The 12,320-nt window shown below is 39.8% G+C and overlaps 1 protein-coding gene and 1 pseudogene across 1 annotated transcript; one reads left to right on the forward strand and one right to left on the reverse strand.

The window, feature by feature from the left end:
- The first annotated feature begins 2,515 nt into the window (after positions 1-2,515).
- Positions 2,516-10,013, forward strand: Smim28 (small integral membrane protein 28). Its single transcript, XM_040758150.1, has 2 exons — positions 2,516-5,425; positions 8,816-10,013. The coding sequence occupies exons 1-2, from the start codon at positions 5,189-5,191 to the stop codon at positions 9,176-9,178; spliced, it is 600 nt and encodes a 199-aa protein (XP_040614084.1). The 5' UTR covers positions 2,516-5,188; the 3' UTR covers positions 9,179-10,013.
- Positions 3,077-4,753, reverse strand: LOC106023135 (annotated as a pseudogene).
- Positions 10,014-12,320: the final 2,307 nt, after the last annotated feature.

Raw genomic sequence — 12,320 nt, forward strand, 5'->3', positions numbered from 1 at the left:
AGAGCAAATTTTGTATCAGTAGTTTCTATTATTGCCATTCTGGGCTATTGTTTTTTTAAAAGACCATAGCGTTTAGTCATCTTTTGGTGCATGTCACCAGTGAATTTAGTCAAACTGTCACTCCCTTCCAGATTATCAAGGCAAGCCTTCAGCAATAACACACCAGATATGTGACCCTTGGGTGACCTCCTGGATCCCCATGGAAGTCTGATTCAAGCAGGGTGATCTATTACAGCCATGCCTGAAGCCTGCTGATTAGTTTTTCTGTCACCCTAATCAGATACAAGCATATTTAATTCCGATAACCACATCTTAAGGCAGTGTGGTGATCTATTTACTAAGATTCAAATGTATTTACTAGCTCAGAAATTTAATATGGGGGAAATATCTACCATTTGGTTCAATTTAATCTTCTCTATTAGTGTCTTAGGAATTTTTCTTCATTGCTAGCCCAAAAAGCATTATACGAAATATAGCAAGCAAACTGTATGTCCAACTGATTCACAAAATGAGAAAAATCTAGAAATCTCAGCTGTTTTTAAAATTATCAAAGCTAATCAAATATACTGAGCACAAATAGGTTAAAGAAAAAGAAAGAGGGGAAAGATAAGTCAGTCTGAGGAGACAAATAATTAAATAGAAAGTATAGTTTCCTATTCGGTCTTTCTAAAGGAGAATAGAAGAGCTGATGTGATAGTTTCAATACCCTAGTATTGTAATTAGCATCAAGCCATAAATGTCCTGAGCAGAGCTGGGTGTAGTTCACTGGTAGAGCATTGGCCTAGGCTATGGGTCATATACTCCGTCCCTTAGCTTGCGCATGCGCGTGCACACACACACACACACACACACACACACACACACACATATTCTGGACAGTTAAATATGAGCTGGTTAAGAAGTTTACAGATCCTATCTCCTAGGTGTGGCATGCCCTTGCACTCATGAAATCACAGACAGCCTGTATGAGACTGGGCCCTTTACCATTCCATCATGGATGGAGAATGGGCTCAGTCATCCCACCTTCCCTGAGAGGCCATCAGCAGTTACAGCAGTTACTTGGGAAGGAGGAGCCATTTTCTTCAGTGATGTAGCCACTAGTTAATTACCCATGCTTCCATACGTAACTCCCCGCCCATGTTCGTGTAAACAACCCTAATTAAACTCAGTGGGCCCTACACATACACGCAGGAGATTAAAGTGGGAGGGGGCTGCCGGGAAGAAGGTTGGGTAGGAGGGGGAGGGGACGAGAGGGTAATGGGAGGGTGTGTACGATCTGATCAAAATACATTATATACGTGTATGGAGCTGTCAAAATGTTAAATATACATAAAAAACAAGGAATAGTTCTGTCTTTTGATGTAAAAAGTAAATTCACAATAAGCATATGCTATGGAGGCCAAAAGGAAAGCAAAATAGAAATCTACCACCATGCTTGATGACTAAAATCCACACAGATTTTACAGTTGAAAATCAACTGTACAAAAAGCCGCAGCAAATCCAGGCCCTTGGCTCTGTCAGCTTAGCATAGCTCACCACATCATGAGTCAAAACGAAGTTCAGAGTTACACGCACATGTCTCCTCAGTGAGTCCTGATGTAAGTCAACTAACAGTCCTGCGATTTATTTTAGAAAGAATACGACATTGACTCAAGTAAGTGCTGGTATTAGATTAACCAGCATGCTACGGGAATTCAGAGGAAACAGTCCCCCATTCTAACTAGGGTAAAAATTACAGGCAGGAAATTATAGAATATTACCTCAGAGTGGCTTTTATAATGGAACTTCAGGCTGGGCAAGTTTTAGAATCATTTTTATGTGTATTTTGCATATTCATAGAAATATTATAAAACACAGATCAGCAAAGAATCATATGTAGTCTCATAAAATAAAATGAAAAGCCTGTAACTCTACTGATTAGCAGAAAGATAGAGAGGGGGGAGGGAAGGAGGGAGGGAGGGAGGGAGGGAGGACAGAGAGAGAGAGAAACATTTTCTTTTCCTCCTCCTTTTCCATGCCTAGAACTGAACTCAGCCTTGTGAATGCTAAACACATGCTTTCCTACTAAGTTACACACCAGACAAGCAACAAGCAGAGACAAGCAACTTCATTAGAAACACGTAACTTTCCCAAAGCTCCCTCAGATATGTTATAAATATGTATGTTATATCTTTCTGGAATTTGCTTTCACGTAAGAATCTCTCTGTGTGTTTATATCTGATTCATCAGCTACCATTTTACAAACATTTGAGAATTTCAAGTTTTTGTTAGGATGGCAACTTTAAGTGGGGTAGCATGCCTTACCAAATATTTTCTTCAGTACTTAGGAGTGAATTGCTGAGAGTTTTCCGGATAATGCGTAAGCTGGTTCTGAATTTATAACCCTCCTTTAAAAAAAACACAATTTTGTTCTTTGACAATTTCATCCATGTATATAACAATTTTGTTCTTTGACAATTTCATCCATGTATATAACAATTTTGTTCTTTGACAATTTCATCCATGTATATAACAATTTTGTTCTTTGACAATTTCATCCATATATATAACAATTTTGTTCTTTGACAATTTCATCCATGTATATAACGCCTCTGGCTGCTCTCTGTCCTCTGCCCTACCAGGTTCCCTCCCTCCGCCACCAGCCTCCCTTCTGCTCTACAAATCTCTTTCTCATAGTCATGACTCTTTGGTTTGAAGATAGAACCAAGTATGTAAGTAGTTTTGTGGTGTTGGGTTCTTCAGTTAAAACAATAGAAAAGAGACTTACTGGATTGTAAAATTAAGAGCCGAGTGAGCGAGCATGCCACTAATGGAGAAAGACGGATTTTCATGGAACCAGCACCTTCTTCCAGACCGTCTCCATGTGATGTCAACTGAAGCAGAACTTTGGCTCTTTAGGGTTTTGCTTTTGTTTTGTTTTCTGTTGTAGTGTAATATGTTTGTGCACATACACCAGTTACTTCATGTCCAGTGAAAGAGTGGAAGAAAAGGGTCATGAACCAAACTGCACCTTTCTAGCTGAGAATCTATTCTCTGGCAGTAACGAAATTCTGGAGTGGAGTAGCAGGCTCCCTGTTTAGTAGACACTTCCCCTCCGACACTGGAACACATCTGTCTATTTTCATCCTCTGCTTCCAGCTGTGCAGGCCTGTCTGTTGCACTGATTGGTTCCCCATCCAACTGGAATCTGATCTGCCTCACAGACAAACCCTGTGCCTCACAATAGGTGTTCGTTGGTTCACTGCCTCTTGACCTTAAACACCACAGAGCCATCGCCTGTCACCTTCACATATATATGAGCCCTGTTCTCAGTCTTGGCTCCTTCCTTGGGTTATGACAGGATGTCACAGGGCAGATGACACAGGACGGTTACAGGACAGTGAAACAAGGTGTTCTAAGACAAGCTCTGGAAGGAGGAAACACAACGGCTTCAGAAAGTCTCTAAAACAGACCAGATTCAATAGACCCCCTTCCTTCCCAAAACTACAGGAACAAGAAGGACTGCTGAGGGACACTTTCAGACAAGCTGAACTGCCTGGAAGAAGCTCAGACTGAAGAACCAAATTGCCTGGAAAGAACACTTTTCTATCCCATTAAGTTGCCTGCAGGTTGTTTAGTGCAGTTCAGATTTCCAAATGTCATGCTCTGTCACCTAGGTTGAGGTGGACTCTGGTGATACAGCTGTCATTTCTGCCCCTGTGAGTAACCCTTCACTCTTGTAACTAATCTAATGAAATGAACTGGTTTGCCTGTTGGACTTTGGTAGTATAGGTACTTAGGCCTGTAATCAGTTCCCTATCTGGGGTGAGTAGTCATTTGTTCACATCTTCCCAGGAACAGTGTCACACACCACGGTTCAGGTGGCTGGAGGCTTCTGGTATAATGTATTGACAAACAAGGCAGTATCGTAACTGAAGGTACAAAGTAAGGTAACTGCACAATAAACAAAATAAATAAAAGGATAAGGCAGGAAAGACTTATATACAAGGATACTGACAAAGCCCTGAGAAACCTAACAATCATTCACAACACAAGTGAATTAGGCAAGGACTAAGTTCTGCCAGGCAGGATAACTGTCTTTGCAAAGGCAACAGTAACTAACTACAGGTCCTCCTCACAAATTGCACCTATCTACAAGTCTGTGGCTCCCTAAAACCTAGCCATAGACCACCATGGGCTAATAGACGATAATTCTAATTCAAGAGGGGAAAAATTCAAGTTGAGAAATATTTCTGTCTATGACAATCACTTTATCTGAACCACAAAGTCTGCGAGGTTTGACTGTGAGAAGAGGATCGGAGGACACTAGGCTGTGATATCATCTCCTTCGTGAGGAGGATTGATATTCTTATGAAAGAGGTGTCACACGACTGTGTGACTAGGCAGATCTTCTGTCTTCCACTACGTGAGGACGCACGAAGCATCTCCTCAGCACACATCAAATGCTAGCACCTTGATATCAGACTCCCCTGACTTCAGATCCATAACAAGTGACCTTGTATTTGTCATGAGTTACCCACTCTTAGCTATTCTAGAACAGTAGCATGAGCAGGCTATGACAATGCTATAAATGTTAATTAGCGCATATGTGTGATTAAATATCCTCAAGTTAGCCTAGAAAACATTCAACATGAAAACCTCTTATTTGAAGCTTGCTATCAGTGTCTGTATAAAGTTTACAAGATAATCAGAAGGAAGACTATTTAGATACCGGTAATTCGATTTTTTTTCTTAAAATGAAATCAGCAAACATCGCATCCAAACAATCTAAGCTATTGTCCATCTGGCTTCTGTACAATTTTATCATTAAGCATCTTTCATCTAAATAATTCAGTAAGGATTATTAATGGTCCCTGATCCTCTACCAAATACCTCTTTGCCTTTCTGTACAATAGAATCCAGAAATTGTTGAGGATAATTCAGCCTGTGTGGTTTTACTGGATCAGATATGTCTCTGAGAAGGAAATGGTAAAGGAAGGAGGCAGGTCTTAGTTACATCTAAATATGAGCAGCTCTTTATGCACTGAGAGCACAAGACCACACAGAGTACAATGTAGGAAACTCACCAGGAATCTGTTCCAGTTCTAATACGTTCCAACCCTTGTGGTAGGAAAGGCCACAAAAACCAATCCAAAAGCACCGAGTTTAAACCCAGTCCAGAGAAGTCTCTCTGCTTGGATAATTTTGCATGTTGCCACTCATCAGAAGACAGGTTTATCAACACACCCACCCTGATTCCAAGCCAACAGCAAGCAGCATTGTGGAGTCTGGGCATCAGGGTGAAAGGGTGGCCAGGGCATCAGCAGATCGAAACATGAGGGGACTGCTGGGCAGCAGCTGGAGGAAGTTTGGCCATGCTGGCAGGGGGACATACGAGTGGCTGACCAGCGAACCAAGCCTGCCCCTTCTGGAGCCCCAGCTGCAGGTCTGTATCTCTGAATTCAGTCATTTCTTCCTCCTCAGTATGTTCCTTGGATCTTTAACCCAATAATGCCTCTGTTTTCAGGTTTTAAAACTTAGTGGCTATGCTGAAAAAAAATATGAGCTCTCTGATTAGCAGTCTGTAGGAAATAACGTTAAGGTTGGGAGGGTGGCAATCGCAAATGAATCATAGGAATATTTGTTCTATCAATTATAGATCAAAGAACCCGAGGCTAGGAACCAAGTGCTTTTTTACCTGTTCTAGCTGTGTTCTGTGCTCAGTGTGCAATGTCTTGATGCTATGTACAAACCTAAGAGATTGGGGCTGTTGTGCCTAGCTGTGTAGCGAGCACTGCGTCTACCAGTTCACAGAAACCTAGCATCTTCAAGAAGGACAGCAGGGGATTAAGGAAGTTTTCTCTTTTGTTGCTTTCAGTTGTCTGGCAAATCACCAAAGAAGTATCAATCTAAGCATCATTAAAGAAAAAAAATGTATAGAAATCTATGAACAAAGATTCTACAATCAGAAGATAAATGAATGGCATGCTGACCACTCATGAAAGGGAAATAAACTTGTTTTCTAGAAAACTGAAGATATTGGTGATTAAAATCTCCTAAACCTATATCTATAGAAAACACAGCCTACTATAGAAAGATATATCCTCCACATGTTGTACCTTGAACTCAGAATTTTTCTAAAATGTCCCTTGAGTAAACACAAACATCAGAAAATGATCAGAAGTTAAAAAACAAATTTGCATATAGGAAAGGATTTTAGAGTCTTTGAGCAGGTATAACTTTTCTATATGAAGGACACACAGCAATTTCAACCATCATAGCATGGATAATCCAATAAGGAAATTAAGAATACTAAAATGCATCTGCACTATAGCTCTGAAATGTTCTTAACTGGAAAATAGAGTACTTTGTCTCAGGAGATTGTAGTACTCAGCATGTTAAACAATAAAATAAAACAAAAACACTTCTAATACTATTTAGCATTTTGGACAAAAATAATAAACCAGTGATAATACTGATTTCATTTAGGGCTGCATTATTTTTCTTTCCCAATTTTTTGCAACTAATATTGATAATACTAAGTGTACCATCATTGTAAACAACAGCATTTATTACTTAAGACCTTTTAAATAGACTGTTAAGTACCCTTGTATTCAGTACATATTAAATTTACCAAGTATAATATGAAATTTAAAATTTGATGACCATAGTAGGCCAGAAACTGTTATCATGTTATTAATATAGAATAAATTAAAAATCATATTGCAAAAAAAAGATCTGTGTTTTTAGGGGTGATTATTATTTTAAAGGGGAAGTTATCTTTAACATATTAAAGAGAACAGGAATTACAGTTAAATTACTCAAATTCGATTTGTTATTTCAGTAGATTGCTTTATATTGCTTTATAGTCCCACCCTGATGCCCAGACTCCACAATGCTGCTTGCTGTTGGCTTGGAGTCAGGGTGGGTGTGTTGATAAACCTGTCTTCTGATGAGTGGCAACGGGGAAAATTATCCAAGCAGAGAGACTTCTCTGGACTGGATTTAAACTCGGTGCTTTTGGATTGGTTTTTGTGGTCTTTCCTACCAAAGGCATGCACCACCACCACCAAGCTGTCTTTAGTATTTTACTGTTAGTAAATTTGAGTGGCTTGAAACATGAAGATAAAATCTCACCAGTCACTGAGATCTTTATATACATTAATCCACTTCATTCTTCTGCTAATCCTCAAAGTCAGACACCGTTATTTCCATCACCAAGAGGAGAAAACTCCTGTCCAGAGGTGGTAAGTGTTCTCCATGGTCACATAGGAGAGAGATTTCAAAATGATCTGTCAAACCCAAAGATCGCAGCTGCTCTGCCTCTTAAAAAGGCTTTAGCTAAAAGATCTCAATTCCTATATGACCAAGAATAAAATAGCTGACAATGTAAGCAGAGAATCAACCATCTAATTTTGAATCAGAAAAGAACATACATTGTAAAGTCTTTAGGGAATAAGAAAAGATTAGCCATACAAAGCAAAGATGAGTCAGTTGTCCTGCCCATCAAAATCATAACTCCAAAAGGAAAAGCAAGAAGGGAGATCATCGACTATTTCTACCCAATGAGCTTGCCATTTGATTTACTTCTTGTTTTTCTTTCTTCCTTCGTTTCTTCTTTTCTTTCTTAAGATTTGTTTATTTATTATGTATACAGTGTTCTGTTTGCATGTTTTGCCTCACAAGAGGGCACCAACTCTCATTCCAGATGGTTGTGAGCCACCATGTGGTTGCTGGGAACTGAACTCAGGACCTCTGGAAGAGAAATCAATGCTCTTAACCTCTGAGCCATCTCTTTAGCCCTCTTTTTTTTTTAAACACATTTTTCATCTTTAAAGTATTTCTTTCCCATGGTCACAGGTATCTGCATTTTTACTTTGTGTTTTATTTCTATAATACAGAAACTTTTAAATACATCTTTAGTGACTGATCTTAAAATAATATGTGGGGAATTACAACAATAATTTTTAGGCTGCATTTCAATTTTGCTATTGAAGCATCAATTCATGACATTATTTTCTCCATTAGGAACCATTATTATTTTTTTGTGGGCTAACATACAAAATTATAATCTATTAGATTGTATGGGAGATTTTATGTAATTTACTTATTTATTTTGACTTACATACTCCAGGCTGATCCTAAAGTTGCTATGTAGCCAAGGCTAGACCCACACTCCTCCTGCTTTCTCCCCTTGCCTTCCACCATTGCTGGGATTAAAGGTTTGAGTCACCACATTGGATTATGTGTAAATTCTTTTTTTTTTCTTAAAATTTCAGAAACTTTCAGGTCACAGGTAGTGGTATACACCCAGGAGTCAAAGGCAATCTCTACAAGTTCAAAGCCAGCCAGGGTTACATAGCAAGATTCTGTCTCAACATCTTCTACAAATGTAAAAATAAATATATAGATGGATAAATTTTCAATTCTGCTTGTCAAACCAATATTACATAATCAAGCTTAACTATGACTCTAAGTGCAGCTGTGAAATCCGAACTCATTAATTATATACATGTGGTATGAACTTATAACCATATGTGATTTTGTTCCAGAATTAAACACGAATGTTATGTGAGTTTTCTGTGCCAATAAAAACACTATTGGCTTAATTCTAAACCAAGTAAGTAGATAGATTATGCAGATTCCCAGTGAAAAGAATAAAAGGTGGACTTACCAAAGTAAAGGAATTCTAACATTTTAACCTCGATGGTCCGTGTGTGCATGGACATTCCGAACGCACACATCACGTGTTTTCGCATTATCACATGGGGTCCCTGGGCTAAACTTGTAAGGCCCACTGCCCTCATCTTCTAACTCATCTCCTTGCTAACTCCAGGGCACTCAGCAGGTGAGTTCCACCCAGGCGGATGTGAAGCCATTCCTGTGCATTCTACTTCCGGCCACCATCATGCTCTTCCTGGCCTTCTTGCTACTCTTCCTGTACCAACGCTGCCAGGCCCCACAGGCCCAAGGCCAGGTATTCGGCATCGACCTCCCAGAGCCCCCTTCTGTAGAGGTGACCGACATCTTGCCCAGCCGGCCTTGGGGTAGCGAGCAAACTGTCCCTTACTCCCCACTGCCTGTCTTTGAGACCCTGCAACTGACCTGCCTGCCACCCTCCTATGAAGAAGCCATGGGGAACCTTCCTGGGAAGGAGATCCTGGGCATGGTGCCTCAGAATGGAGAAGAGTCACCCTGACCAGAGGAGGAAAAGAAACTGCGCTGGAAACCTAAAACATCTTCCCTACCCTTACAGACGGTGCAGGGAAAGAGAGGCCGGCCATCCAGACCCAAGAAGCCGAGACTCACTGACGTCCTACCCTTAGGATACTTTCTAAGTACCAGATAACCCTGCTTTCCAGTTTCTTAGGGAAGAGACCCCCCCAAGTCCTTACCCAAACTTCCCTAAATCAAACACCCCTTAGAGAAGTGGAAAAGTCGGTGATGAGAAAAGAAATGAACCAGTCGAATGAATAGGCTAATTCCTAAACTCACTAGGAATTGGTTCTGAACAGCCAGAAAAAAAAGGCGGGCCCAGCTGCCCAGCTAAATTCCACTACGTTTGCCTCCACGTGAAATTTGGGTTCCTAAATCAGTTTTGCAGGGTCCTCTTAGCTTTGCTTCTATTTCAAGAAACATAGAGAGTCCTAGAAGCAATAGAAAACATTCCTAGAGCTTCGGGGTAAATTGTACTATAAATAGCAATGGTCTATGTTTGAATATAAATGGAAATACAGGTTTGCAAATATTTTAGTTAAAAAAATAACCCTTTTTAGTATTATTTCCTTTTTGTATGGCTCTCATATATGTCCTCTGGTTTGTTTTATGGAGTGAAAATGTAATTTGTCTGGTTTCCATGGGAATGTCTCCCAGTGCACAAGTGCTATGTAGAAGTGATGGTTATTATAATCTTGCATTGTCTTAATATATTTTTCATGCTATGTCATTTTCACACACTATAGTGCAACTGTATACCCTAGAACACCATAACTGTGTTGTAGTCTTCACCATTGTAAATAAAGGTTAAAAAAATTTTTGGGTCACATGGTTAAGTGGAATAGACTGCCTCTAACAGAAACCTCATAAACCAGATAACTCCAATTCTGGCTTTACAAACAGACATCACTGTAATAGACCTGTAAAGGCAGAACTATGATGACCAGAAGCTGGGCCTCTATGTTCTGAGTAGTGCCTTCACAGAAGTAGATGTTTTCCCACAAATATCATTCAGGTAGGACTCAGCCCACACTCCTCATGGATTTGGGGCACTCACTGTAGGCTAGTTTGGGGTTAATAACAATCTTCCTTGATGGTATTCCAATGGTACTTGGGAGGTGGATCACAATAGCCATGGAGAAAACAAAGTAGACATTGGTGTATGAGTGTGACATAATTCTTAAAGTCTTACTCACTAATATGCTTTATTGAAAACCACTTTTGTTGTTTTTACAATATAAATTAGACAATTCTTTGATGAGCCCAGGTGATATGATCAAAAATAGTGTAGCTTTTATCTTTTTGATACTTTTATGCCAATTTGCAATGTTGTAAATTTTAGAAAGACAGCAAAGGAAGCAAAATTGTCTTAAAATGGAATCCGGTAGGAAAAATGGTTTTAGCTCTGAAAACGAAGGCAAACATAACCCATGAAGGCAGACAATCAATGGAATTTCTTTTAGGGCAATTTCTTGTAATGAAAATTCTCTCAGGGTCTTTGAAGGAAATAAATAAACACTGTGTGGTGAGGATCTAAGCACACAGCCTTCTGCAGAGTTTTCTGACCTAAGAATTTGGTTGTGTGGGAGGGAGCTGTCTCTTTGACGTTTTTCCTGATTTGGTTCTCGGATCTTAAACTGCCATATTCAGACAGGCACACTCCAAACACAGAGAAGTATCATCATAATAACACGGTTTCAGTTCCTTTACCACAGACTGATCAGGTTTAGATCTGTAAGGGATAAAGACTTTTCTTAGAAAAGTTTGCCTTACCATTAAAAACAAACGTTTGGGACTAAGGAGATGGCTCAGTCATTAACATGTTTGCCAGGCAAGCATAAAGACCTGAGTTTGATTGCTAAGAACATACATTAAAAAGCCAGGTATGCCAGGCAGTGGTGGCGCACACCTTTAATCCCAGCACTCGGGAGGCAGAGGCAGGCAGATCTCTGTGAGTTCGAGACCAGCCTGGTCTACAAGAACTAGTTCCAGGACAGTCTCCAAAGCCACAGGGAAACCCTGTCTCAAAAAACCAAAACCAAAACCAACAACAACAACAAAAAAAAAAGCCAGGTATTCAGGGGCTGAAGAGATGGCTCAGCAGTTGAAAGCACTGTCTGTTCTTCAGAGGTCCTGAGTTCGATTCCCAGCAACCACATGGTGGCTCACAACCACTTATAATGAGATCTGGTGCCCTCTTCTGGCCTGCAGGCACAACACTGTAAACATAATAAATAAATAAAAATCAGGTATTCATTACTCTGCCAGTTCTGGAGAGGCAGAGACCAAGGGATACCCAGAGCTTGCTAGTCAGATACTTTATTCAAATTGATGAGGATGTTTCAGCTAGAGATTCTGTCTCAAAAAAAAAAAAAAACAATGTACAGAGCAATTAAAGACACCCAATGTTAAACTTCAGCCTTGACATACATGTAAACATACAGACACACACCCACACATGTGTGCACATCCAATATAAATGCCTCCCCAAAGAAGTATTCTTATTCTTTGTTGGATGTCATATATCTGCATGTGATGTCTGGGGCCACTACAGCTATCTTGCAGTCATGAGGCAAGGCATCATTTATTACTGATAATGTGAGTAACAGAACAGGAAAATAAGAAACATGCACTAAGGGCTGAGTAGAACAACATGTATGTAACTAAGCCTGTAGTTTACCCTTTCATATGATTTTAAATCATTCAGGCCCAGCTTGCTACACATTGACCAAATAATCCCAACAGCTACAGTTTCTAAAGACAAGTATTACTGCCAGCCCCGGAAAGGATGGCTCAATGCTTACAATGAACTAGACATTTAAAAGTATTTATTGTATTACATTTTGTGTGTGTGTGTGTATGTGTGTGTGTGTGTGTGTGTACTGAAGTGCCTGCAGAGGTAGCCATGGTCCCCTAAAGCTGGAGTTGTAGGCCACCTGATAAGGATGTTCCAGTCCTCTAGAAGAGTAACTAGTACTCTTAATCACTGAGCCATCTCTTCAATTACCTAGAAATGCTTTCTAGAAGTACTAAGTGACCTTTCCCAGAAGACAGCTTGAGAAGCACTAGTGGCCTAGATATCACTGATGAACCTTTTGAATTTTTTAAATTTATTTATTATGTAC

This window comes from Mesocricetus auratus, unplaced genomic scaffold (assembly GCF_017639785.1).
Source record: "Mesocricetus auratus isolate SY011 unplaced genomic scaffold, BCM_Maur_2.0 Super-Scaffold_100018, whole genome shotgun sequence".
Lineage (NCBI taxonomy): Eukaryota > Metazoa > Chordata > Mammalia > Rodentia > Cricetidae > Mesocricetus > Mesocricetus auratus.